The sequence below is a fragment of the Eublepharis macularius genome, chromosome 5 (assembly GCF_028583425.1).
Source record: "Eublepharis macularius isolate TG4126 chromosome 5, MPM_Emac_v1.0, whole genome shotgun sequence".
Classification (NCBI taxonomy): domain Eukaryota; kingdom Metazoa; phylum Chordata; class Lepidosauria; order Squamata; family Eublepharidae; genus Eublepharis; species Eublepharis macularius.
Genome location: NC_072794.1, coordinates 5,608,855 through 5,636,079, shown reverse-complemented (window position 1 = coordinate 5,636,079; position 27,225 = coordinate 5,608,855). Strand labels below are relative to the sequence as shown.

At 48.8% G+C, this 27,225-nt stretch overlaps 1 protein-coding gene across 2 annotated transcripts in view; it reads left to right on the top strand.

The window, feature by feature from the left end:
- Positions 1–27,225, top strand: part of SBNO2 (strawberry notch homolog 2) — a 94,089-nt gene that overhangs the window by 46,366 nt on the left and 20,498 nt on the right. The window contains exons 1-14 of one of the 2 annotated variants that reach the window (XM_054980087.1): positions 901–983; positions 5,528–5,683; positions 8,552–8,647; positions 10,654–10,750; positions 11,400–11,560; positions 12,209–12,342; positions 13,542–13,632; positions 16,064–16,207; positions 17,147–17,264; positions 19,560–19,665; positions 20,929–21,082; positions 23,178–23,354; positions 25,540–25,637; positions 26,601–26,677. In XM_054980087.1, coding sequence (XP_054836062.1) covers positions 939–983; positions 5,528–5,683; positions 8,552–8,647; positions 10,654–10,750; positions 11,400–11,560; positions 12,209–12,342; positions 13,542–13,632; positions 16,064–16,207; positions 17,147–17,264; positions 19,560–19,665; positions 20,929–21,082; positions 23,178–23,354; positions 25,540–25,637; positions 26,601–26,677 — 1,654 coding nt within the window. In that variant the 5' untranslated portion in view covers positions 901–938. Of the gene's footprint in view, positions 1–900; positions 984–5,527; positions 5,684–8,551; positions 8,648–10,653; positions 10,751–11,399; positions 11,561–12,208; positions 12,343–13,541; positions 13,633–16,063; positions 16,208–17,146; positions 17,265–19,559; positions 19,666–20,928; positions 21,083–23,177; positions 23,355–25,539; positions 25,638–26,600; positions 26,678–27,225 lie in introns of those variants that run through there. The other variant, XM_054980085.1, reaches the window with a different exon arrangement.

Genomic DNA, 27,225 nt, shown 5'->3' with positions numbered 1-27,225 from the left:
CGGAATCCTTTCCGTCAGGATTCCTTTTTTTTTTTTTTTTTAAGATAAACCCTTGTTTCGAACTGGTAACCTGAATCTTTTTGTTTCAAAGGTGTTCTTCTGGATTGGGTTTGACAGGCTTTTAAAGAAAGGTCTGCGTTCTGTTCTGATTTGGGTTTTTAGGGGTGGAATTCAGTTTTCACATCCCCAAGTTACAGATTTGTAGCATAGTGTGTATTTTTTTAAAAAAAGTTCTACAGCTGTTGTCCTGGAAAGGAGGAAAAAAAGCAAACGTCCCGGGCTTTCTTTTCAAGTGTAGTTTTACCGCCACCCTTGGGAATCCTCTTTTAAATTTAGCCTTCATTTTGGTTCACCCGACTGACTGGCTGAAAAAAAGGAGGAAAGCAAAGGTTTTTTTTTTTTTTTTTTAAGTTGTTTGTCTTCTTCACCTCCCCTCCCTTTTAATTTTTTGACCCCAAGAACCTGGCAGTGAAAGAGAAATCCACAGAGTGTTGCTTTGGCTCTCTCAAACCCGCCATTTCATCCCGTGCCGATGGGCTCTTTGTTTACAGTGGCTCTGTGGTTAAATTGCACCACGTACAGTAATTCTGTTCTCATTGCCAGTAATTTCACTGACTTACCAGGCAAGCTTCATTTCCTGAAAGTCAGGCAGCTGGACTTAGAGGAAGCCTGTGCCCTCCTCTTCGTGACTAAACCAATTGCTGCAGACTTTATGGCAGAGAAGAGGGATCTGTGGGGCCAGCTTCTCCCACCTCCCCTGTGTCCCCCTCCGCCTCCTCCTCCACTTCTTTGCGCTTTCTAATTTAAGGCCCATTTTTAAAAAAATACCAATGCCCTGCTTTTGCCGGCTCCCTCTGCGCCTGCTGTCATGAGGCGAGCCTTATTGCCGAAAAAGTCCAGTTTGCCACTCCGTCCAGCTCCTCGCATGCTGGCTTACTATGTCCCAGGTGCAGTTCTGGCTCAAGTTTGCATCTCTTTTCAAGGTAACATCAAAATTTGTTGTTGTTATTAACCCATTCTCTCCCATTTTTCATTTGTGGTGTGCAGGGGAACTTTTCAAAAGTGTGTGTGTGAGGGGTGGGGGAGAATAATCAGCCAAAGTCCAGACGGTCGAGTGCAGGGTCTCCTTTGTCTACTTGGTGTCGGCGCGTGCTTTCTGGGCATCTTGGCAGCTCAAGAATCTCTTGGAGAATTGTGAACTTAGAAGCAGGAAAAGGAAAAGAGATATCCCTGGCGCGTGCGGGCGCTCGTTCTTTTTCTTCCCCAATTGTCATGGCACAAAAAGACCTTGCAATAAAACCCACCCAAAGGGTGACCTTTGTAGACTATTGCAGCATGAAGACTTTTCTCTCTGTGTTTTCTATTGACCTGGCAGGTAATTTGGCAAGTTTGTGTCATTTTTCTTCCAATTTATTTCCTCAAGAAGTTTCCCATCCCTAAACCCAACATCCTGGAGGGAGAAAAGTCCCAAGTCCCATTTTTCCATTCCACGTTGTTCATTTGCCTGATTTCTCACGCCAGAACTGAAGTCAGTTTCTGAAAGAGAGTCACTGCGTGTTCTTGCTTGGACTGGGATGAATCTCAAATGTGAATCTTTTTCAGGGACAAGACCTTTGAGTTTGGAGAAGTGTGCAGTGAGGGCTTGATCCAGTTTAGGGCTGACAAGTTGGGCATCTTAGATGAAAAGTTCTCACCCTCCTGCCCAGTTCCCACTCGATTCTACTTTCCGACCACCCCTGGTGTTCTGTCCCTGTCGCTTGCTGTTGTATTTGTGGACCCCCTTCCTTCCGCTGAAAGCTCAAAGCCGCACAAGTATGGATCTTTCCACATTTATGCTTATGTGAGATCCAGCATTTTTCCTGGAAGTGGAAGATGATTGAGGATACTTAGAGCCCGATTCAAAAAACAGACTAAAGTCTTATAAAACCAGAGATTAAGAGAACTGATGTAGAGTAGTAGCTGGAAGATTAGACTCGGGTGGAGAGACCTGGGTAAAAATTCCTACTTCAGCGGATAACTCTGGATTAGTTGTCTACACGCTTGTGCTTTCTCTTATGCTTTCTTCTATTGCAAACTTGTCTGGGCACCCCGAACTCCTTGGCAGTGAGGTGCAAAGGTCAGGATGTGGCCATCAAGGTACAGTTGTAGTATAGGAAACAGAAGAAAATACCTTTTAAAAAAAGACTAACGTCTGTCAGGCTAAAAGCACGTGTGCTTTGAAGTTGCAGAGATCTGTTTCAGCAGACTGTTTCAAAAAGAGATGGTGATGAAGCCGACTATGTGCTGCAGAAGGCTGCTCACTTTGACTTTGGTAACAAGCAGTGGTGCCAAGGTTCTGGGGGATCTCAGGCGGCTGTTGAATAGCAGCCTGTGGGTATCACCTTTGTGTGTGTGTGTGTGTGTGTGTGTGTGTGTGTGTGTGTGTGTGTGTGAGAGAGAGAGAGAGAGAGAGGTTAAATCCTTCTGGAATAAGCTGCTGAAAATCATCTGTGCTAACCGGCTTGTAGAATTGCTGTGTCTAGGATCTCTCTCAATGGTCTGCAACTGCAACTTTGCCTTTTGCAGAAAGGGGCCACTAAAAGTACTTTGGGAGGTGACAGTCTTGCTTGGAATACTTTGCTGAGCCTTGTTTCCCACAATGTATTGAAAAGGGTGAGGGGTGCTTGGCTCTTTTCAGCTTGTGCTACCCAGACTCTGAATTTATCTTATGGTCTCTCTGTTTCCACCCTACTGAATGTCGTTAAATGTTAGCCTTGTTAGTTTTCTCTGGGTGTTTTGCCTGATATCCAAGGCTGTTGGTCTTGGGGCTGGATTCAGAGCCCCTCCCCTCAGATCCAGAGGAGTTAGCCGTGTTAGTCTGTAGTCACAAAATAGTAAAGACTCCAGTAGTACCTTTAAGACTAACCAACTTTGTTGTAGCATAAGCTTTCGACAACCGCAGCTCTCTTCATCAGATGCATCGTCAGATGCATCTGATGAAGAGAGCTGTGGTTGTCGAAAGCATACACTACAATAAAGTTGCATCTGATGAAGAGAGCTGTGGTTCTCGAAAGTTTATGCTACAATAAAGTTGCATCTGACAAAGAGAACTGTGGTTCTCGAAAGGTTATGCTACGATAAAGTTGGTTAGTCTTAAAGGCGCTACTGGAATCTACTGTCCTCAGAGAAAGGGGTTTTTAATTTAGAGAAAAGATTATGGGGAGACCTGAAGGAGAGGTTTATAAAATTATACATGGGTGTGGTGAAATTGGATAGAGGGAACTTCCCCTCCCTATAATAATTAGAACTCAGGGGCATCCTAGTGATGTCATTGGGCAAGAAGACTTAGGACAGACAAAAGGAATGACTTCTGCTCCTAACACATAATTAAGTTGTGGAACTCATTGCCACCAATGATGGCCACTAGTTTAGAAGGTAAGACAAGTTCATAGGGAAGAGCTCCATCAGAGGCTGTAGGTGACCATGACTCAACAAAGCCTGCATGTTTAGAGGTGAAGTACCTCTAAATTCCCGTGCTGGGAGGGCCAACAGAGGGAACTTTGGAGCTTCTCGGTCTGTCTGGATGGCTACTGTGCAAACTGGATGCTGGACTTGGTGGCTTATTGTTCTGCACGGCTGCTGTTACATTCTTATGAGTGACATAATTATGGAGCTCACTTCCACAAGACGTGGGGTCAACCTCTCGGTTGAGTAACCTTAAAAAAAACTGGACAAATTGTGTGGAGGATTTATTAACTTACAATGCCCCATGCTATCCGAGGCAGTTCTCAATTCTGTAATTACAAACATTCATATTTGCAATAAAACTTCCCAGTTAGAATGATTGCCAGCTTAACTTCCCAGTTAAATGATTATCCAGAACCCCACCCCCCCCAGACATCAGCTGTTCAGAGAATGGGCAGGCAGGGGCTGTTGATGCTCTTAGTCTGGACAGCAAAGTAGAACCTCCACCTTCAGGAATAGTACACTTTTGAACTACGGGGCCTGAGCCATGGCAAACTTGTCACCTTGATGCTTTGCTTGTGAGCTGCTCGGAAGTGATCTCTGAATCACACATTCAGCTCAAGGCACATGCTAAGAATGATCAATTTTACACTGTACACGGGTTGTACGTGCATTCTCTGTAACTTACGAGCAGGGCTTCTGAGGGTTGTGTTTGGCTAGCATTTGGTATTCCTGCTGAGTTTTCACTGCTGACCTCCTCGGTGCTGCTTTGAAGGGGGCTGGGGGGGGGGCAAATATTTGCCTTCAGGGCAGAAGTGGTTGAGATTGCCAAGTTCTTTCCAAGGCAGCTGCCGCCAGTGCCTCTTCAATGAAATGAGGAAAGCCTCTCCTTTGTTCCTCTGTTGGAGGACAAAGAAGAACGGCTCAGCAACAACAGGATTAGTTCCTACTGAAAGATCTGTTCAAACAGCTCAAAGGTGAAAAGCAAACCTTGCTGGGTCAGGTGATTTCAGGAACCCTGTGAGCAGCACATGACGGTAAAATCCCCACCACCACCACATCTGGTACTCAAAGGTAGATTGCCTCTGAAACTGGAGGTTCCATTTAGCTATCCAATAGCCATCAATGGACATTTCCCCTTCCAGCTCCATGAATGTGTCTAGTCTGCTTTTAAAGGCAGAGGCGATTGCTGCATCTAGTGGCATTGAGTTTCACATTAATTGTGTGCCTGGAGCTGACTGAAGTAATAAATTGCTTTTAAGAGATAATCCTGGGTTGGTTTTTGCAAAAAAAAGTGCCCTCTGGTTCAGCCGTCCTCCCCACCCAGCGGTGAAGTGAGTTATGCTGCTTGTGCACAAGGATATGTTTTGCTACTGGTAGTACTTCCCCCTAGTACAAGGAGCCTTCCCATATGGTTCCTGTCACAGCTGAAAATGAAAGTCAGGATGTGGGGAGGGGGGGATGAAGGGAGGGCTATCCAGAGAGGGTTCACTGAAGGCGGCATTTGGAAGGTTGTTCTGCCGCATCTCCCCTTCTATGGCAATCTCAGGCATGCATTCGTCACTCCTGTCCTCCAAAAAACCCCTGTAGATGGAAGGAATGCTGTATCTCCCTTCCTCTCACGGCCCTTGAGCCTGGAACCACAGGTAGAGTTGTTAGATTCTGTGCAGCTGCCGGGCTTCACCATAGTTCAGTGCTGACTTATTGATTTATGTTGGTTATTTTTATATTTTTAACATCAGCTTCCTGTAAATAATTTTGTTGCTGTGTGTCTTATGTTGCTGGTCTGTGACTGGATTGATTGATTGATTGATTGATTGATTGATTGATTGATTGGGTTCCCCACCGTTCTCAATGGCCCCTGCTTTACAAGAGTCCGTGAAACTGGGTACATTAGTGACTGCAGCTGGGAGGGGGCTCAAAAGCTCACCCCTGACACTGGAGGTCATCATGGGCAAGAGGTGGACTCGGTAACCTCCACACCAGCTTCTCCCAAGGGCTAGCAGGATATAATGGGTTGAGTGTTGGACAAGGCCTGGTGTGAGTGTGATCCTCTTGCTCTCTTCTCCTCTCCTCCTTTCAGGATTCTCAATACCTCGAACTCTCCAGCAATTCCCTCTTCTCCTCCCCTGCTGACTCGCTTTCGGACATAGCCGACGCTCAGGAATTTGTGCCCGCCGACAGCCTCAACGTGCCAACGATATGGGACGTCAACACACCACAACAGAACCAAGCAGAGGTCAGCCTTGGGCGTTACTGACCTCCGTGTGGACCTCCCTCCCTCCCTCCCCATTTGAGCAGGAAAGCTTTAAATGTTACTGTGAATGTCTCTAAAAATGAGCCCGTGACTTAATTTCACCATTAAAAAAAAAACACCTTTGCTGAAGAAAAACGGCTGACACCAATTAATCTCCCAGTTAATTATTATTATATATTCTTTTGGGTGCCAGCTGATTTTTAACGCCACTAGTGAGGATGAGAATACGCATTACATGGGGGCTGAAGTGGTTGGCTTTGGAAAAAATGCCACATGCAAAACTCCCCCCCCCCCGCCCCCCCCCAACAACTTCCTGCTGGTGATTCTGACTCAGACTTCCAGTAATGGAAGATGCATTATATTTTACAAAGAAGAGGAGGGGATAATTACAGCATATTTCAACTTCTGCTTCTGAAATGTGTGTCTTGCAGTCTTGACAGCTCTGCCCCCCAAATAGCCAAAGGGGATCTGCTGGTTTTAATTTCTCTTTTTGCTTGTGTGTGGATAGGGCCAGGAACATTCCTGGATGGCTTTGATTGACACACAGCTAGGGGCGGGGGGAGGTGGAATCTGATACAGAAGGTTTCATGGAAGTGGTTGCTAGCCCCCACTGGAATGTGGGAAGGAAGGCGAGGTGGTGGGGGGCTAGGTTTGGATGGGAGCTCAGCCACAGGGCAGGGGGGCGTGATGCAAGGTCTCTCATGTTTTGAGCTTTCAGCCAGAGGTGGGAGTGGAAAGTAGAGATCCTAAATTAGATAAGCAGGATTTGAGTCCAGTGGCACCTTAGAGACCAACAAGACAGACCAAGCTGTGTTGGTCTGCTGTTCTACTGCAGACCAACACAGCTACCTACCTGAATCAGATAAGCAGCGGAGATAATAATTAAAGTGGCAATTGGTTGTCAAGTCAGGAGTAGTATCTGCAGAAGAAGCAGGAGGAAAGGAGAAGAACAAATACTGGAATAAAATGGTTTACATGAGTTTTTGGAAAGAGACTGAGAGCCTTTATGGGCTCTCCTGACAGACAATTGCACTGGCTGGAAAAGCTCCCACCCTGTATCACTGTTCACCGCAGGGCTTCAGGGTTCGGCCTGAGAACTCAGGCAGGCTCCAGTACCACTGTAGGCGCTGCCCTCTTGCAGTAGCAGTAGAAATATTCTCCTGTAGTTACCTAGAAGAGAGAGGGGGAAAGGTCTCTGTCTCCTCACCATCTTCTTCCCTCTGGGCTGGTGATGGAGGGATTGGATAAGGAGAGAATTTTTTCCTCCTGCTCTCATATAACATTAAAACTTGAGGTGGGCGTGGGGGCAAAGGACTTGATTAGCTGAAGGCTTCAAGACAAGCAAAATAAAGTACGTGTGTCTTATGTAGCTTATGGAACTTAGTACCACAAGATGAAACGGCTCGTCAGATGGCTTTCAGAAAGGACTGCTGTTAAAATGAGGGTCTGAAGTGGGTGGATTTCAGCACAGTACTGCAGGAATGTGATTGTGATAGCGAATTCCAGGGCTTTTTTCCAGCTGGAATGTGGTGGAACGGAGTTCCGGAACCTCTTGAAAATGGTCACGTGGCTGGTGGCCCCGCCCCCTGATCTCCAGACAGAGGGGAGTTTAGATGAGGGCAATCTAGACTCCCCTCTGTCTGGCGATCAGGGGGCGGGGTCACCAGCCACATGACCATTTTCTCCGAGGGCAACCCACTGAGTTTCACAACCTCTTTTCCCAGAAAAAAAGCCCCGGCGAGTTTTGTATAACAACATAATACATAATTATGGCCAGTAGCTCAGGTCTCTCTCTAAGGAAGGGTTAGACAAATTTATGGAGGGGTGAGGTCAATTGATAACGGCTGGGCGCAGTTGCTAAACTGAACTTCCGTGTTCAAAGGCAGTATATCTCTGCATACCAGCTGCTAGGAGAAAGCAGGAGATTCCTTCATCTCTTACTTATGGGCTTCCTGGAAGTGTTTGGAATCAAAAAGGTGTTCTGCAACCTTTAATAATACGTGCAAATGAATTAAACATGACTTTATTGGCTTTCTTTGCTTCCACTGTTCATAGCGAGGGTCAGCGCAGGAGATGGGACTTCGCAGCTTACAGGAATCTCATTTGCCCCCTCTTTCAGTTCTGCCATGCAGTCTCTGTTTTGCATTTTGGCACAAGGACTAGAAACTTGCTTTTTTAAAACAACCACGTGAAATACCCCAACATAAACGGGAAGTTGAGGTTCTCTACCACCCAATACCAATTCTTACCCTTGTTTTTGTCTCTTTTTCCTCTGGAACTATGAACGTAATAAAATGAAGCCAGCTTACCGGGGGGGCGGTGTTGGGGGCGCAAAGTGAGCTCGCTGATATGAGGGTTATTGAGTAGGAGTGGCTGAGGATTCCAGCTGCTCTTTTTGATTTACTTATTTAACTTCATCGATACCCTGTGTTTCTCCCCAATGGGGATCCAAAACAGTGTACATTAGTCTCCTCTGTTTTATCCTAACAACAGCCCTGTGAAGTAGGTTAGGCTGAGACAATGGGGTGGATCTAACCATTCTTCAAGTAGCTTTCCTGCAGCCCGAGGAGCCTTCCTCCAATGAAAAGGCCTCTTAACTTGGAGGAAGCCTCCTTACATTGGAGGAATGCTTCAAAGAAGCCAGAAGGAAAGGTGGGGTATCAATATTTTAATCAGTATATAAATAAACTCTGCTCTGTGGAGTAGTAGGAGTGGGGTTGGGTTTGACAGACCCCAGGTCACGCAGGCAGAGTTCGAGTGGGGATTCCAGCCAGACCTTAGTCCAGTACTCTAACCACTATGCGGCACTGGCTCGTCTAACAAGTTTGCTTTTCCTTTCTCCCACATCAGCTCCTGCCTCCCGACCTGCAAGACTTGCAGGGTTTGCAAGGAATGGACGCCTGTGTTGCTGCTGTTCAAGACACCCCCCTTCTCTCGAGCCTTCGGGTGAGGCCCCAGGGCCCCTTTCATGCCGCATCAGACTCTCCTTAGACTGAAACGGCTTCTCATTGGTCTGTGACGCACCCCACTCTGCCCCCTCTGCCTTCTGAGTGGCCCCAGTGTGGCAAGGGGAGGGGTTTGCGTGCGAACAGTGTTCTTGCCACATGAGGAAGGGGAAATAATAATAATAATAATATTTGATTTATATTCCGCCCTTCAGGACAACTTAATACCCACTCAGAGCAGTTTACAAAGTGTGCTACTATTATCCCCACAACAAAACACCTTGTGAGGTGGGTGGGGCTGAGAGAGCTCCAGAGAGCCAGCCTGTGACTAGCCCGGTGTCATTCAGCTGGCTTCAAGCGGAGGGGGGTGGGTGGAGAATGGAGGAGTGGGGAATCAAACCCGGCTCTCCAGATTAGAGTCCTGCCGCTCTTAACCGCTACACCAAACTGACAACATCTGAGCACAGGTAGCTTAAGGCGGGCAAGAGCAGCGAAGAGGGTCCTTGAGAGAAGGACAGAATGTTCAGGCAAAGTGGACCCCTGAGGCTGTAGCACTTCGGGATGTCTGGCTGAAGGACAGCATGCCTGTCTCACCACCCCATGTTGAAAAAATGCCTGGAAAAATGAGTCGGGGTTCTAACTGAGCTGAGCTGTTCTGGATGCACTCATTGTTCATGATGAGTACTTGACCTGGGGAGGGAGGTGCACATTCAGACATGCAGTTCTCACACTTGGGCTGGTCAGTACATGGGTTCTTAAAGATTCAAGGATCAGATCCACCATTGGGTGCCCCTCCAGAGGGATAAGAGAGAGCCGAGTCCAGCAGATGCAGAAATGGTCCAAAGCTGCCACCGCTGGACGCTTTTATCACCTCTCTTGACTGGTGGTAGCTCCCCCAGGGCCGGATCTAGCGTGCCCGGCGCGGGGGGCAACGCTTGTAGGTCCTCACGTGCGCGCTCCCGACGCGGTGTGATGACGTCATTTTGGTGACATCATTGCGCCGGCGCCGGAGGCAGCGTGCGGGGCTGGGAAGCCGCCCACGCCATTCGCTTCTCCGCAGGCAAATGGCGTGGTCGGCTTTGCAGCCCCCCACGCTGTCTCTCGCCTGCTCCGTGGGACAGGGGGTGGCCGGCTGCCCCCTCTCCTGCGGGGCAAGCAAATGGCATGGGCGCCTGCGCTGCCCTTTGCCTGCCCTGCGGGACGGGGTGCGCAGCAAGCCGGCCGCCCCCTGTCCCACGGGGCAAGCGAAAGGCAGCACGGGAGTCTGTGAGGCTGCCCGTGCCATGCACCTGCCCCGCGGGACAGGGGGCGGCCGGCTGCCCCCTCTCCTGCAGGGCAAGCGAATGGCGTGGGCACCCGCGCTGCCCTTTGCCTGCCCTGCAGGACAGGGGGTGCACTGCAAGCCGGCCGCCCCCTGTCCCACGGGGCAAGCAAAAGGCAGCGCGGCTGCCCATGCTGCCGCCTGCGTGCTCCGGCAGCTGGCAGCTGCTCCCGGTGCCCCCTCCCTGGCGGCGCCCGGGGGCAGACTACCCCCCTGCCCCCCCTAGATCCGGCCCTGAGCTCCCCAAGGCCTCGGACAGAGGAAGGCTTGTTTCCAAGCTCTGCTCCCTGAGATTGTTCACCTGAGGGTCGAACCATCAGCATACAAACCACCTGCTCTCTCGCTGACCCATGTGTTATCTGGATAAAATCGGAAGAATATACCTGTTGATTTTTTCCTCGTGGATGTATGACGCTGCCTGATACCAAGTCAGGCCGCTTGGATCCCCTAGCTCAATATTTCCTAACGATTGGCAGTGGCTGTGAGAAGCTCGGGTTCAAAACCCCGACGTTTTCCCACCCTCCCACCCCCGTGTCAGTTTCACCTCCCTTGCAGAGTTGTTGGGAAGATAAAGGGAGGATGACAGCCCTTCTGCCTCCATATCTGTGACCCAGGAGGACCAGGAAGTGGAATATCTGCCAGTCCCAAGCATATATGAGATCCTCTTGGCCTATGTTTTGTTTCAGTCCCAAACTCAGGTAGAAGAGGAGGAGGAGGGTGACGACGACGAAGCAGAGGAGCTGGGCCACACGGAGACATACGCAGATTACATCCCTTCCAAATGTAAGTGGGCTGCCAAAGCTTAGTCTCAACCGGGCACCCAGGGGAAAAGTTTTGAACTGGGCTCAACCAAGCCACCCCATGTCTTTTCTTCAGGCAAGGACTGGCAGTCCTTCGAGGGGTGGGTGGAGTGGAAATGCCAAAGGCCAAATCTGGATTCGACTCAGTATGAGATTTGTTTCTTAGAATGGGGGGCGGGGGCGGGGGAGAGCACCAAAGTGGCTCTGGAAACCAAGGGAGACTAGCTGCAGTCTTCCTCCACGTTTAAACATTTGAATAGTACAATTGGCCCAGAGCCGCCCAATGGGGACTTGGACCAGGATCTCCGCAGTCCTAGCCTCTCTTTCAAACCACTCTGCAGCCACAAGTCTGTGTTTATTAGTTGTCCCCAGGGTAGAAAAATGTGTCTCAGTCTTAGAATCTGATGTTTACAGCCAGCTGTAGAAATGGATGTAGAAATGGGGAATGCCCTCAGAATTTATAGGTCGCAGTTCAACAAGTCAGAGCACTGAGGTGTGTTTGCTGGGGCTTTTCTTCCCAACCCCAGGTGGTTCTGCCAGTGTTTTTATAATGCAAGGAGTCAGTGTACCGTTGCAGCACCAGCCACGTTCCTTTTGCCCTGCTGACGGGTTTGCTTTGCTTCTGCTTGCAGTGAAAATCGGGAAACAGCACCCTGACCGGGTGGTTGAAACGAGCACCCTCTCCAGCGTCCCCCCGCCAGACATCACCTACGCTCTTTCCCTCCCTGCTCTGATTGCTGACAACGGGTTGCTCTCTGCCCTACAGCTGGAAGCGATTACTTATGCTTGCCAGGTATGCTTTGCTGAGAGAGTTGCTCAGGTGGCCCAGACAAGGTCGGTGGGAAGAGAGGGAGGAGGGAAAGGGTGTGGCTGGAGTGAGGCTTATGGCTGAGATTTCCACCCAGTACAGTTGGAGGAAGTGGGAAGGGCCAGTCAGGTAACGTCAGCTCTGAAGACGGTGGGCGTAGATAGGAAGATCCTCCGGAAACGTAATCATGGGCCTCAGCGTGGGGCTGCCGTCGAGAAGCTGTGGGCTCCGTGCCCGGCAGCACAGCTCTGGAGCCCGCTTCTCAAGTTCCCTTATTTTTATTTCATTTTATTTCTTTAAGAAAAAGGCAGTCACAATAGCATACAGTGTTTCTATGTATTCCAACTTTTGTTGCTTTTGTCATCTTAACTATTGACTCCCTTTAAAGAAATCTTGGTTGGTTGATTGGGAGAAGCTTGATCGATTTTAAAACTGCCTTAATTTGGGTGTGAATTAAACAGTAGATCCAGAGAGAAGGCACACTCAGATGAGGCGCACACATGTCAGAACAAGCGCCCTGTCGGAAGAGGCGTTTCCTTCCCTGTGCAGGGGAGAAGGGGCGGGGGGGTCAGTCTGACACATTCATGTCTAGTTCTGATTCAACTCCCCCTTTTTTCCCTTCTGAATTGGCAGCAACATGAAGTTTTACTCCCCAACGGGCAAAGAGCCGGCTTCCTCATCGGGGACGGTGCTGGGGTCGGGAAGGGCCGGACCGTTGCAGGGATCATCTTCGAAAATTACCTGAAGGGGAGGAAGAAATCCTTGTGGTAGGAGTTCTTTCTTTTTAAACTCAAGACTCTAAAATGCCAGCTCCTTTTTCAATCTGGAGACTTTCCAGAGCTCTCACTTGAACACTTTTAGGAAACTGTGCAAAACGTTCTATCTTTATCAATGGGAATGGATTTTTATTATTTTTAATATATCATAGAATCATAGAATTGGAAGGGGCCATACAGACCATCTAGTCCAACCCCCTGCCCAGTGCAGGATCAGCCTAAAGCATCCTAAAGCATCATGTGATTAGGCAGTTGCTTCACTGAACTCTTTGCTAACTTTTCCTGTTATTTAAACATAGTCGAATAGACCAAAGTACTGCAACATAATATCACCATGTTCATTGGATATGTGGTACTTCTTGGCAGGAGGTTAGTCTTATTTAAATGCCCGTGTATCACTATTAGAGATGGGCATGAACTGGGAAAACAGCGACTCATTGCAGTTTGTGGTTAGTTATGTTTCACCAACTGGCATGAAATTGCTTGGTTTGCAAACTGGTTTGTTTGGTTCATGAATACGTCACATCTGGGGCAGCAGAAGGTCTGCAGAAAGTCTGTCCCCCCTCCCATTGCCTAGGAAACTGATCGATTGGCGCCAGGCTGTCTGCAGTGACAAACCGAAAAATGAACCAAATGAACCGGCTCCAAAATCGTCACGGTTCGTCAGAAATGCCCTCCAACGAACTGTCAGTTCACAAACCAAAAAACAAACCAGCCCGGTTCGTGACGAGTTTTGGTTTGTATTTCAGTTCGTGCCCATCTCTAATCACTATATATAATACATTTGTATTCCATCCTTCCTCCACGGAACTTGGGGCAATGTAGATCTCTCCATTTTATTCTCACAACAACTCTGTAAAGTAGGTTAGGCTGAGAATACATAATTGGCTGGAAATCACCCAGTGAGCGTTGTGGCTAAGTGGGGATTTAGACCTTTGTCTCTCCAGTCCTAGGTTGATGTAGTAACCACTATATGGCACTGTTTCACTTCTTGAGATGTCTAAGGCCTGAAGCACAAACAGCAGTATAGCTTCCTAAGGATGGAACAACACTCAAACCATGCTTGTCCCCAAACATGTCTGGCGGTGAACGTGAATGCGGGGAGGAGGGGGAGGATTTGCAAGGGGGATCATTGGCATTGCTTGCTTTCTGCCTGAACTCACCTGGCTGTTTTGCTTCCTTCCTCTTAGGTTCAGCGCCTCTAATGATCTCAAGTATGATGCCGAGAGGGACCTAAAGGATATCGATGCACCCAACATTCCTGTTCATGCTTTAAATAAGGTGGGGATCTCACCCCCCAAGAAGTGCATAGTTAGGGGCAGGTGGTAAAGGAAAAACTGTGTTCCGTAATGAAACACTCGTGGGGCTCTGCAGTTGGAGGCTTACTGAATCTAGCTTTTGTTACAAATGTTTGAAGCTCCTTGGGTCCACCCAGTATTCTCCCTCCGATTGGCAGTAACTTTGCATAGTGTCATGCAAAGGTCTTTCTTGGCAGGGAGGGGCTATGGCTCAGTGGTAGAACACCTGTTTTGCATGCAGAGAGTTCCAGGTTCAAGCCCAGGCATCTCCAGTTAAAGAGTTTATGCAGCAGACGATGTGGAAAACTTCCACCTGAGACCTTGGAGAGCCACTGCCAATTAGAGGAGACCTTGACACACTAATGGTCAGAGAGCTGAACTAGACAAGATGCCTGACACAGGAAGGGCACGTGTCGGTTTCCTGCAGGTTTCCACGGGAAGTGGCAGAGGTTCTTTCTCTAGGTGTCTCTCTAGTCCGCTCGGCTCCCTCTCACCCATTCTCAGCTACCTCTGGCTGCTACCAGTGTGCTTGGTTTCCTCTAGCTGCCGCCAGCTCCCCTTGCTCCCCTAAATGCATTCGGCAGCCAGAGGGAGCCAAGCGCACCAGTGAAAAGGAGCTGAGTGGACTAAACGAGACGCCTAGAGAGAGGTTCTTTCTCACTACACCTCCCACGGAAACTTGTGGGGAAATGACACGTGTCCTCCTCGTGTCCTCGTGTCAGGCGTCTTGTCTAGTTTGGGTCTGACTCTAATAAGGCAGCTTCATGTGTTTAACACCTGCTCTCTGAGATCCTTTAACTTTACTGCAGAGGGGTGACTCATGCAGCTGCCTTCTCCTGTGATGAGCTGCTGATTTTTCTAGCTCCATGTAGTCTACTCTAACTGGCAGTGGCTCTCTGGCAGAGAAGGGTCTTTCCCAACACAGGCGAAACAAAAAAGCCTTCACCTGTTGGCAGAGGACAGTAACAGAAGGGGACAGATAAACCTCCCTGGGGAAGAAGTTCCAAAGTTTGGGGGCCGCAAGCAAGGGGGGGCCTTCTTTCTGGTTGCCACTTGCTGAAGCAACCCATTGGACCATAGTAGTTGGGCAGGTTCATAGCATCATAGGCCCATCTACTCTGACTAGGGTTGCCAGCCCCCTGCTCCCACCCTCCACCCCCTGCCCCTGCTTACCTAGCTGGCGGGGGAGGCATGGGCCTCCCAGGGGCATGCTCCCAGGAGACGTGGTGCACTCCCACGGGCCTGATCCAGCTCCTGTGCTCCACAGCGGCCTGATTCAGGCCCAAATCGGTCCAGATCGGGATGCTGCAGAGTGCAGGAGCGCTCCTGCGGGCAGCCGCGGCCTGTGCAATGATGTCACTTCCTAGAAGTGATGTCATCACGTGGGTCTGGGAGCGCACGTATGACCAACAGTGAAGCAGGTAGATGCCGGGGGCCCCACCTCCCGCTGGGAGGACATGGGGACCCGCCAACCCTAACTCTGACATTAGACAGAGTTTGTGACTGGCAGCAGCTCTCCAGGGGTCTCCAGGATCTTTCCCCATGCTTGTTACTGAGGTTCCTTTTTTAAACTGGGGAAGCCAGGAACTTGGGGCCTTGATACCCCAAAGCAGAACCTGTAATCCTCTAAGCCCACAGTTCCTCCTCATTACAGAATTTACTTACAATTATCTGCTGAATTCACGCCCCCCCCCCCAGAGAACAGCTGGTTTTATTTCCCCAGGCTTGCCCCCTTTCCTTCTTTCTTCCATGTCCCCCCTTTCCTATTGATTTCAAATTCTTCTGTTGCCTGTGGGGTTTTTTGATCCTTCCAAAACTCTCCCAAACTCATGAGAAGCTGAACTGTACAAAACAAAAGGAAGAGCTTTCTAGTCTGAATATTAGCAGTGGGCAGGCTGTCAAAACGTGAAAGAGGGCGAGAGCCACAAGGGACAAATGCCGTTTTGGTGAGGGGGTGGGGTGAGACTCTAAGGGGAAAGGTGACCCCTAGACCAGCAGCTCTCGACCGAAGAGGCAGCAAGGGAGAGAAGGGGGAGCCATCTAAGAGAGCCGGAGGCCTTGGGGCAGCTGCAGGAAGTGGGATGGCTGAGGCGAGGGCCACAGTGAGGAACAAGGGCAGGAAGAGACTGGGGGGGGGGGCGAGAGGAAGGAGTCGAAGCTCTTCGGCACAGCACCTGGTTTGCATGCAGCTCCCTGGCTCACTCTGAGTCTCTGGGAAACCTTGTTCTGTTTGCTGGAGACCCGGGGGCGGGGGGGGGGGGCGCTGGCTGGACTCCCATGCAAGATGTCCGTGCATGCCCCTTGATGTGCAAATCCAGGCCGCCCAGCCAATCCTGTCACTGATGGAAACGGGGAGGCCACTGGGCTGGAGACTCCTTGCCTTTTTTACTCCTCTGCTCTTCTCCCTGGCCTAGATTAAATACGGTGACACGGCTACCTCGGAAGGAGTCTTATTTGCCACTTACTCTGCCCTGATCGGTGAAAGCCAAGCAGGCGGCCAGCACAGGACCCGGTTGAAACAGATTTTGGATTGGTGCAAGGAGGACTTTGACGGTGTTGTATCCTAAATGCTGCGATGATCTTGTGGAGGGGGATCTTCCAGGACTCTGGTTCTGTCTCCTTTGTATTGTTTCGTTGCAGAAAACAGTCAAAAACAATTCTCAGGACATTATTGTATTTTGGCTTTCTAAGAATCTTGGGCTTGGCTATGTGCGTGTGCATGTGTGTGGTGGTGGTGTTGTTTTTTCCAAAGAGGCAAGTTTTTAGTCCTTGTGGATTTTCAGATGCATATTCCCAGCTAGTCAGAGTAAAAGATGAATTTGAAAAGGAAGACGCTATTTTTTTCCAAACCACAAATGAGAATTAAGGCAGAGGGATGGTGGGAAAGAGAGCCAGCCAGCTCTTGTTTGTTTTCTAGTATCTGACTTTTAATGGGAGATGCCAAGGATTGAGGCCAAGACCTTTGGCATGCGAGGCAGACACTCTGCCACTGAGCAAGGAACCTTTTGTATTTAAATATTAACTTAGGGAGCTGCCTGGATTAAAATATTTCTCTCTCGTCTTTCTCCTTGCGTGGCAGTTTTTATAGCGTGTCGAGTGGTCCATTCCGCGGTCTTTCTCAATCCCTTCTCTCTGAGATCCTGAAGGTGCTAGCGGCAGAACGTGGTGCATTCTACTTGCAAAGTCGATACTTTCCTAAGGATTTTCCTTAACCTTATAAAGCTGCAGTCAGACAAGCTGACTTCAGGGTCTGAGGCAGAGATGGAGCCTTACCATTGGGCATGCCAGGGATTTGATCCTGGGGCCTTCCGTCTGCAAAGCAAAGTGCTTTGCCACCAAGCTGCCGAGGCGCTGCCCCCCCCCCCCCCGGTTTGGCATCTGGATTTTGTATTCACCCTCCAAAGCTACCTGGGAAGAAAGCAGGTGTTTTGAAGATTACTGTTCTTTATGTCCCAGAGCCACATGACTTTTGTCTCCTTAACTAGACCTCCTTGCAGATTGTGTTTGATGAATGCCACAAAGCCAAAAATGCCAGCTCCACCAAGATGGGCAAAGCAGTATTGGACCTGCAGAACAAACTGCCTCTTGCAAGGGTGGTCTATGCCAGTGCCACAGGTGAGAGCGCCTTTTCATCCAGGGACGGCCTTGTGGGGCTGCACCCTCTTTGGCTGCAGGCTTTGGGGTGGGAGTGGAAGGGCTGTCCTGGGCTGCCCATAGAGTAGACGGCTCTTGAAATCAGACATTCTAGTGGGAATACGGGGCCAGGCAAGGCAAAGAGTGGGGTTTTTGCTAACTCCCGAGGCAGAGCCGAGTTGGGTTTGGGTAGAAGGGAACTTGGAGCAGCAAGCTTGTAGGGAGGGCTCTTGCCTGTTCCCATCAGGGGTTTCAGCTGAAAGAAAAGGCAGCAGCCATGAAAACAATCAGCCCTTGTCCCTTGCTTTGTTGACAAATACCCTGGAAGTGCCAAAACTCCCACCAGGCAGCAGCCAGTCTGTCTTTCTCCCGGTCAGTCGTCAGTCCTTCCTGCCTGGAACAGATAAGATATTGCCAGGCCTTGCGCTGCAGGCAGGATATGGGTGGAAGTGAAAGCCGAAGTGTGAGCTCCTCATTCTTCCCCTTGGAACATAGAGAGGCGGGCTGGCCGTGTAAGGCTTTGCACTCTTCCTGTGCCCAGCAGATACAGAATGAGTTGCTCAGGAATGCATATGGCAAAGGTGTCGCGCTGGGGGTCACCGGGTCAATCTTAGGTGGTCTCAACCCATTTTTTTTAAAAAAAGCAGACACAATAATAGATGTTTAGACAAAACAATAAGGAATATTTCAAGCAGAAATCAATGGTGTTGTGGAGCACTGTTTACTCTTTGCTCTGTGCTTATAACAGACACTGTTAAAAACCAAACACACAAGCCCTGGCCGAAAGATTGTAGTTTGATCTTCTTAACACATAAAAGGAGAGAAAGAGAAAATGGGAAAAGAGAGATAGCAAAGAGGACAGCATCTGCTCGTTCTGTAGAAGCATTGGGTGCTGCTCAGGCCAGGAAGACTTGGGTGCGTTGAGAGTGAACCCAGTGCCTCAGTACAGATGCATTTCTTAGATCTGATTAGTCTGCCACGCTAGGCTTTGGCTCAAAGGCTACCCCCATTCACATCTCAGCTTGCCTTTGCAAACGCTGGCTGTGTCGGCTTCATTCCATCTGCTGCAGAGACCTGCCGATATCCCAGCCTCCGTTGCAGCCAGGGAGCAAGCGGCTGTGTCTCAGTTCATACACTGCAAGAAACCATAGTTAAGGCTGACTATGGGTAGATCCCGAGGAGTTAGCCGTGTTAGTCTGTAGTAGCAAAATCAAAAAGAGTAGGTAGATGGGTAGATGGGTAGATCGACCACCTTCAAACCCCACTTCCAGATCCTGGTTCTGACGTACCCTTTCTAGCCGCAGGCAATGGAATGGCCTGTCTAATAAACCATTTCTCAAGACATTTGAAACAAGCCAGCCCCAGCCCCCATTCCTCACTCCTTCTGCCCGCCTTCTTTTCTGGTTTTGTTGAGCTCCAAGTTGCTGCAACAGCCAAATGCAGTCATCTCAGCAAATGAGAGTTTGCCCCGCCCCCAACAGAGCTGGGATTCTGCACCTCAGCTCAGAGCAAACTCTTACCTGTGCATTTTGATGCCACCCTTTCCTCAAGGCAGTCTAGGTGGTTCCCCCTTCCCAGTGTATCTGCACCACAACACTGTGTGGGGAGTGAGGCTGAGGAAAAGCAACTAGGGAGAGAGATCACCCAGCGAACTTCCAAACAGATTTGAAGCCACCTGGTCTGAGGATGACCCTCTAACCACTACATCGTACTGCCTCTGCGTTGAGACAACACAGCAAACTGGAGCTCTGCCGAGTTGGGATGTGTTCAGTCATGCTCTGTGCACCAGCAGAAGAAAGGAGGAGCATGGGGGAAGTGTGCACATGAGCACGCCACCAGTTTGTGCTCAGTCAGGACTTTAAGTGCAGCTTGTGGCAGTCTGACTGGAGGCCAGATCTTAGACCTGGTAATGTAAATTCAAATCAGTGTGATGCTGGGCAAGGCACTTCCCTGGGTTCATATGTTTTTAAAAAGGAGCTGAGGAAAGTAAAGACCAGGGAAGAGAATAAAATCAAAGAAAGTAGATTTAAAAAAAGAAGCTGTAGCATGACTGAAAATGTCATAACAAAATCTCAAATGAAATATAGGGAGGCCAGAGTCACAAATGAAGGAGAATTGGTGCAGTCACATTGGTGGGAAAAAAAGAAATGTCCGTCACTGTTCGATTTGATGAGACCTGGTGGAAGAGAGGAGTGAGTTTTTAGAACTCCTGATCCGAGCGACCTCTGTCTCTCCCACAGTTACCATCTCCTGCTCCCCTCCCCTTGTTTCCAACAGGTGCCTCTGAGCCAAAGAACATGATCTACATGAGCCGGCTGGGGATCTGGGGGGAAGGCACTCCTTTTCGGTCGTTCGATGAATTCCTCCATGCCATTGAAAAGCGGTATGTTGGGGGGTGAGGGGGAGCCGTTCTTTTGCCCTCTCGCCTGTCTTTGATGATCTTTCAGTGGCCTATGAGAATTCTGAAATACTCAGATGGAATTGAGGGATGAAACTGCGGTGTGTTTCACTGCATCCTTCAAGCCCAGGGACGCCCACCCCGTCACCCTGTCTAGCAGAATACCCATTCAGGAAACTTGTGCGCCATTGATTGCTTCTCACCTCTCCTGTGTCAGGGATCCCACAGCAGCCTGTTCCCTCTTGCCTTGTGAAATCTTGAAAGGGACTAGAGGGGAGGTTTTCTGATAAGTTTGAGCAGCAGCAGCAGCAGCAAAAAAGAAATACAGACAGGGGAAACAATTTAAACATGGTGGCAAAACAGCATCCAGAGTAGCTGGCATGACCGAGGGTTAGCTGATGAGGGCCACTGGTTTATGTCAAAGTGGATGCTAGGAGACCTGGGTCCAAGTCTCAACACTGCTGTGGAGGTCATAGCCACACTCGTTCATTCTCACCTACCTCGCAGCCCTGTGAGGAGGATCAGATGTGGACAAGAGAACCATATTTGCTGCTCAGAGCTCCGTGGAGGAAGGGAAGGATGTGACTGTACTGGATGGATGGAAAGTGTCAAAGTTCTTGGGTCGCATGACTCAACAGCTTTGAGAGGGAGCTGCAGCCTCCTTTTATGGAAGAGATGCTGAGAGACGTTCTTCTCTCTGGGATTCAAGGAGATGCTGCTGAGACCTTCCTGCTCTCTACCAGCCATCTGGGATGTGCATACATTCGCGAAGGATACGGAAACTGGGAAGCAGCAAGCGTGTTAGAAAACTGTACGTGGCCAGCACCGGCCCATTTAGTATCCTGCAGTGAATGCTGTTGCACAAGGGCAGGGGGTGGAAGTGGCTACGTTTGAATCCATCCAGGGCAGCCCTGAAGTCTTGGGTTGAACATGGCAGCAGCATAGTCCAGGATGGGGGGACTACCACTAGTGCAGTGGCTTCTTCTGGTTTTTAGAAAATCAGGATAATCTTTAATATCCAAGAGTCTCATTATTACAGGGCAACCTGAAGGAAAAGGGAACCGTCCCAACGTTCCACCTGTTCATAGAATCACAGAGTTGGAAGGGGCCATACAGACCGTCTAGTCCAACCCCCTGCCCAGTGCAGGATCAGCCTAAAGCATCTCTGACAAGTATTCATCCAATATTCATTAACCTGTTGGCAGTTCTCACCCATTTTGGGGTGTGTGTGTGTGTCTTTCTCTCTAGGGGCGTCGGTGCAATGGAAATTGTCGCCATGGACATGAAAGTCAGTGGGATGTACATAGCTCGCCAGCTCAGTTTTTCCGGGGTCACCTTCCAGATAGAAGAGATCCCACTGGATCCCGAGTACAAGCTTGTCTACAATAAAGCAGCCCAGCTGGTAAGCTCTTGTTTCCCTGTGCTCGTAGGGTGAGCGGTTCCCTCTGCAGGAGCCTCCCTTGCAGTCCACCGCCATCCACGCTGCACAGCTTAAGGTGTTTGTGTGTGAAGTGGGGGGGGGGCGGGGGGGGTCTTTCCTCACGCAGGAGGAGGGTGAATTAGGAGCTGATGACAAGATGGCTTTCTATGGACCCTTTGGACTCTGTGATTCATTACAACTCTGTTTTTTTAAGGAACTACCCTGATTACTTTGTTTTCATTGTGAAATTTATTGCGGGGGGGAGGTTGCCCTCCTCTTCTCAGGCACCCAAGGCAGGTGGCAGTAAGAAACACAGGTGACTCCAGAAAACCATTTCTGATTCCAGTAAACGCTTTTATCGTCCTCTGCTGGTGCGCCACAGAATGGAGTTTCTTTTCTTGGCTCTGACGCCAGCCTTGTAAGCCTTTTTATTTTTAAAAGACCTCCCCAAAGCTTCCAATTCCTGTCTCTTCCAGTTTCGTCTGAATATATGATGTGTTGCCTGAATTAAAAATAAGTTAAAAATTAATGGTCTGAGATTTCCACTTTGCCCCCAAAGGCATTTTTCCCCTTCTGTGGCCACCCCTTGTCCAGTAATCCTGAAGACTGAATGCTACCCTCACAATGCCGTGACCCAATTGTCTTCCAAAAGTGTAGTCAGTCTTAAAGATTCAGGGGGTCTTCAAGATCATCTAGTCCACTCCCTTCTCCACTCAATGCTGAACGTGTGAGACTAGAGCATCCCCACCAGGTAGCTCTCCACCTTGAAGGGTGCCAGCAAGGGACAGCTCACCTCCCAATCTCCAGATATTTGGTTCTGTTGTCAAATCATTCTTGCCATTAGGTGTTCAGTTGAAATTCTTCCTGTGGTTTAAGCCCATTACATTTCGACTTGCCTTCCTCAGCAGCAAAGAACAAGCTTGTTCTCCTCCATGGGACAGCCCCTTCAGGTAGTTGAAGAGTGCAATCGGGCCTCCTCGCAGTCCAGGCAAAACATACCAAGCCTCTTCAACCTTTCTCCTAGGACTTGTTCTCCAGACCCTGAACCATTTTCACTGCCTTCCTCTATTTCCTAAAGGCTCTGAAAACATAATCTCAAACCTCACGTATTTAAAATTGTACTGCTTTTCTCCCCGGTACGATTTATGTGATGTATCTGTGATCTACTTTTCAGCTGGACTGGCTCTCCAAAGAGCTTCCAAATTTAAATGCCTTAATTTTTTTTTAAAAAAAGAACCCTAGATGTGCTGAGATGCGCGAGTTCATTCTATTGTAGGTTTTTTGGGGGGGTTTTGCATAGCAAAAGCATCTTCACCAAATCCCAAATGCTGGTTGGGACACTGGGCAGCAGGGATTGTCCCAGATGTTAATCTAGATGCTGGTGTCTCCTGGAAATGTTTCCCTATGAAAATAATGTGGACAGAGCAGATGACTTCCATCTGGAGAGACCCAGTAGTTGATGTGGTAGAACACCAGTAATATCCCACCTGCCATCATAGTACTCAAGGCATTTTTCTTGGCGGTCACACCTCTGTTTTATTCTCAGTGGGATAAGGTGATGCTGAGGACATACACGTGACTGAAAGCCCCTCAAAAAGTTGTGCAACTCCTTAAAAAAAAGTTTCATTGAGTATCAGCTTCATAATGTGTGTGGAATAAAACATTCTGGCTGAGAATCTATTTGATGCACCTGACAAGGAGTGGGGGACTTGAGCCCCCCCAAGGCTTCAGCATCAACCTGTTAATCTTTCAGGTGTTGCAAGGCTCTTTGTGTGTGTGTGTGTGGTGTTGTGTTGTGTTGTGTTGTGTTGTGTTGTGTTGTGTTGTGTTGTGTTGTGTTGTGTTGTGTGGTAGGAACCTGTTCTTCTTTTCTTCATCAGGAGAGGTAGAGTTATTGACAGTTGGGACCCCCCAACATGTGTCCCAGGGCAGCTGCCCCAACTGCCCCTTGGCTAAGATGGCTTCTGTGTGCCCACTGCTTTTGTGAGCCTGCACGCACGGTAAAATGAATAATACCTGTAAATAATATGTTGAGATGGAGAATTTGCCAGCGTGACCCTCTTCTTCCTGTTTTCAGTGGGCAGAAGCCCTGGTGGTTTTTCAGCAGGCTGCTGACATGATTGGCTTGGAGTCCCGGAAATCTTTGTGGGGGCAATTCTGGTCAGCTCACCAGCGTTTCTTCAAGTACCTGTGCATAGCTGCTAAGGTCTGGCGTCTTGTTGAACTGGCCAAAGAGGAGCTCAGCAAGGACAAGGTGAGAATGAACTCCGTGAAGCTTGTCCCTGAGAGCGCCCACCCAAATCATCTCACCCAAAGGGGCATGCAGAGGCCAAATTGCATGGGCACCATGCTCTTCTTGTAAGCTGCCACTGTGTGTATCTTTTGTTTGCCCAAAGGAAAGATAAACAACAGATTCCAGTCATAGTCCAAACAGTGCTTTTTAAGTATAGGCTTTGTTTCAGAGTTATAAGGGTAATGCAAGCATTCAGATTCATGAGAATCTCATTTTTAAAAAATAAAGCTGCTGGTCCATGTCCTGCATAGCCTGTGTCTTCACTGAGCAAATATAAGCAGGTTTGTGCCGCTTGCGTAATGGATAGGGTCACAGGTTTTGACTTCTTGTGGCCCCAGAAATTGGGCTGCTTCGCTGAGATCTTCAGGTGTTTTACTGCGCCCAGTGCTACACCTTCTCCTTGCAGTGGGAGGTTTTTGGATAACGGTGTGTATGCTGCCTTGGAGGTAGCTTCCAGACTTGGGCTGTAGAGTTCCTGCCTTTCAGTTCCTGAGTGCTGTGCTCTGAGCAAAAACCCCCAGTGCCTCTCATGCATCCTAAACTCTGCAGCTGCTACCACAAGCACAGGTGCTTGTTGAATAGTGTGTATTCAGCGTGACTGCACCAGCTTTAGGAGGATCCACAAAGAGTCCACACCTTGTTAGTTTAGTAAAGGTGTATAATACAATTTATTTATAGGTGGATATAGAGCAATATATACAGGTTACAGTCCAGAGAGACAAAGTGCTTCGCTTACACCTGGACTTGCAAGAAGCCCCAACCATACTGTACACAGTAGCTATTTATATATGTAGACACCCAATCAGATGCATGCATGAGTTTAGCTGAGGCATTCACTTCATGGTCTCCTGACTCTTGACTTAACCATCTGACTCTCTGTCACCTGATGTGTCTACCTGTCATACTGATCGTTCTGATCTAAAGCCTCTGCACACTGGCTTTTGACACTTAGATATCAACAGTGCTATGCAGTCATGATGCAACTTCCTCACCAGAGCTCTGAGGGTGATCTTGAAATGGGGGAGGGAAAGGAATCAGGCAGAAGAAGCAGATTATGGTGCGATTATGGCCAACTCTCATTGTCCTCTTACCAGCAATGAAAATGTACATTCAGGTTGCGGCAGGGACCAGATTTCCAAATACTGTAACTAGCTGTGAGTATTTCCTTAATCCTCCGTGGTGCCTCAGATCTAAGGGGTGTTGAACTGACACCCAGTAGCACACTCTGGTAGTATAAAACATGCATGTCAGTGGAATGGTGCCCGGAAAAGTCCAGCAAGATCACATTTAATTTTAACAAAGGGAAGTTCTAAAACAAAAAGAGTCAAAAGTTGCAAGGTAGGACAGAACTCTTCAGCCTGGTTGGAGGATATTTTTTTTTAAATAAATTACTTGAACGAAAGCTCAGGTTTAAAAAGTGTACAGCTGGTTCGGCAAGGTACAAACCAAGTCCAAGAGGATGCCGCTTTGACAAACTAGCAGAGTCACAGGAGCTGTTAGGGGTGTCTTTTTAAAAAGTAGAAATCTTCTCCAAACAAGAATGCCAGGGGCTGATTCAGAATACACACACATGTAGTAGGAACAGGCTATAGTAGGTCTGTTCCTAGGACAGATCAAGACTGGTAGCCGTGTTAGTCTGTCTGTCTAGCAGTAGAAAAGAGCAAGAGTCCAGTAGCACCTAGAAGACTTAACAGAATTAGTGGTAGGGTAGGGGCTTTTGTGAGCCACAGCTCACTTCTTCAGAACTAGGGTGTCTGTGAATGGCAAAATCCAGGAATACTGGGAGACACAGGAACCCAAGTTTTCCACACAACTTAGTGATTTAATCATTACAATGATGGGACGGTAGGAGTGAAAACCAGCTGGAGATTGGATCACATCATCATACTGCATGCAAGTGAAATTGTGAGTCACAGATCCACAAATGGGCAAGGGTCTATTTCTTTGAGTGTAAAGTGGGAAACATGGCTTCAGTTTTTAATCTAGGTGGGCTCTGGCTGTTGAAAATGTAGCAAACACTGGGCTTAAATGTGATTTATGCAAGGTAGGAAAATAGCCACGCGTGAGTCTGGGGTGAAAAGCTTTTGTTTACCGTGCTGACATCCCGTTCTGCTGTCTTTGCCCCCTTGCCAATTATTCCTTGCAGTGCATTGTGATCGGGTTGCAGTCAACAGGTGAGGCTCGCACTCGGGAGGTCCTGGACGAGAACGAGGGGCAACTGAATTGCTTCGTTTCTGCTGCTGAGTGAGTTCCCTTGGCTCCTTGCGGCCGCACAGGCTCCCCATTACCTTGATTCTTCCGAGTGGGGGCGTCCTGCGTCACAGTGGCCTTTTGAAAACCAGGCCTCCCGAGCCTTTGTGGCCGTGCTGTGGCACCCTCCCCAAGGGGGCTTCAGTGGCACCGCTGTGGTTTTCGTTTAGTAGCAAGCAAGCACAACATGGATGTGGCCAAATGCCTACCTTGGAAAGACCAGCAAGGTTCTTGCCTTAATCTCCACCCTCTCCCTCTTTCCCCAACACCTCTCTAAACTCATGCAGGGATGGGGAGGGTGAAATTCCATGATCCCATCTGTCAATTTCATTTTTGGTTTTTGGCTTGTGTTTCCATCTGGGCTTGTGTGCTCACTTGCCTCCTTCCTCCCTGTGTGCATCTAGAATGGGGAGGCTCAGGCCTGTCCCACAGAAGCCCCCCACCCATCACCACCAAGGCCCATCCTTTGCGCATTCCTCCCTCCCTTTCCGTTTTTTTAAGCTGCCTCTGCGCAAGTCTCCCGGCATCTCATGTGCTTGTCCGTTCTGTCCCAAAGAAAGGGAGAGTCAGCTGTACCCCCTCTAGCAAAGATTTGCTGATTTTTTAAGATTTGGAGTTGGCTCTCCCTGCCCCCTTCCAGTTGCAGCGTACAACCTCCTCCTATCTTTGACCTGTGCAATGTTTCCTCTGGCCAAATCTGTCACCTGTCCCCACTTCACTTGCAGCAGGTATGCAGATACCCTCTCCCCCCCGCCCCCACCCCGGCTGGCCATTGTTTCCAGTTGGGATGCCTGTGAATGTTCCATGATACCGCAGCCACTCGGCTGTTTCCCCAGTGAATTATTATTTATGATTATTTAGCTTTGTTTTTCCATGAAAACTCCGTGTTTATTATTTACTTTTTTAAAACATTCAGTTAGCAGCAGCTAGAAATAAATGTTGCATCTTAACTTTCAGAGGCGTCTTTCTCTCACTAATTCAGAAGCACTTTCCTTCAACCAAACGAAAAAGAGGAACTGGCATTAAAAGAAAACGTAAGACCCTTCTCCCGATCCCTCTTGCAGCCCAGTCTCAGCTTTGTGGCTTCTTCTCGCCCCCACCCCAGCTCCCCCCTTCCTCCACTTCGGTGCTTTCATTACCCCGACATGCTTTGTGTTTTTTTGTTGTTACTGTTTTTAAATTCCTCTTTCCATTCCCTTGCATCAGGGTCTCTCCCCTAGGCATGCTTGTTACTTGATTGTCTTCTTGCTCACGACTTTTGTAAAGCACTTTCCTGCCCCAGCCCTTGCCTTCTCCCTCTCTCCTTCCTACTCAATGGACGTAATTATTTATTTTAAGAGATAATTTTTTTCTCGCAATCAAAAGCTAGCTTTTGTATGCCCTTGATTTGTGAAGAAGTGCCAGCTCTATACATCTGAGTTGCTTTCATAACTAACACCTTCTCTTCCTCTATGGTTTTGCAAATTTCTTGCCTGTAAAAGTATTTGCTCCAGATTGAGACATGTGCTGTGGAAACCCCTGTGCATTTCAGACACGAGTGTGGCACATTTTGGCGTCACTTGCCTACCATTCTGGTTCGGCT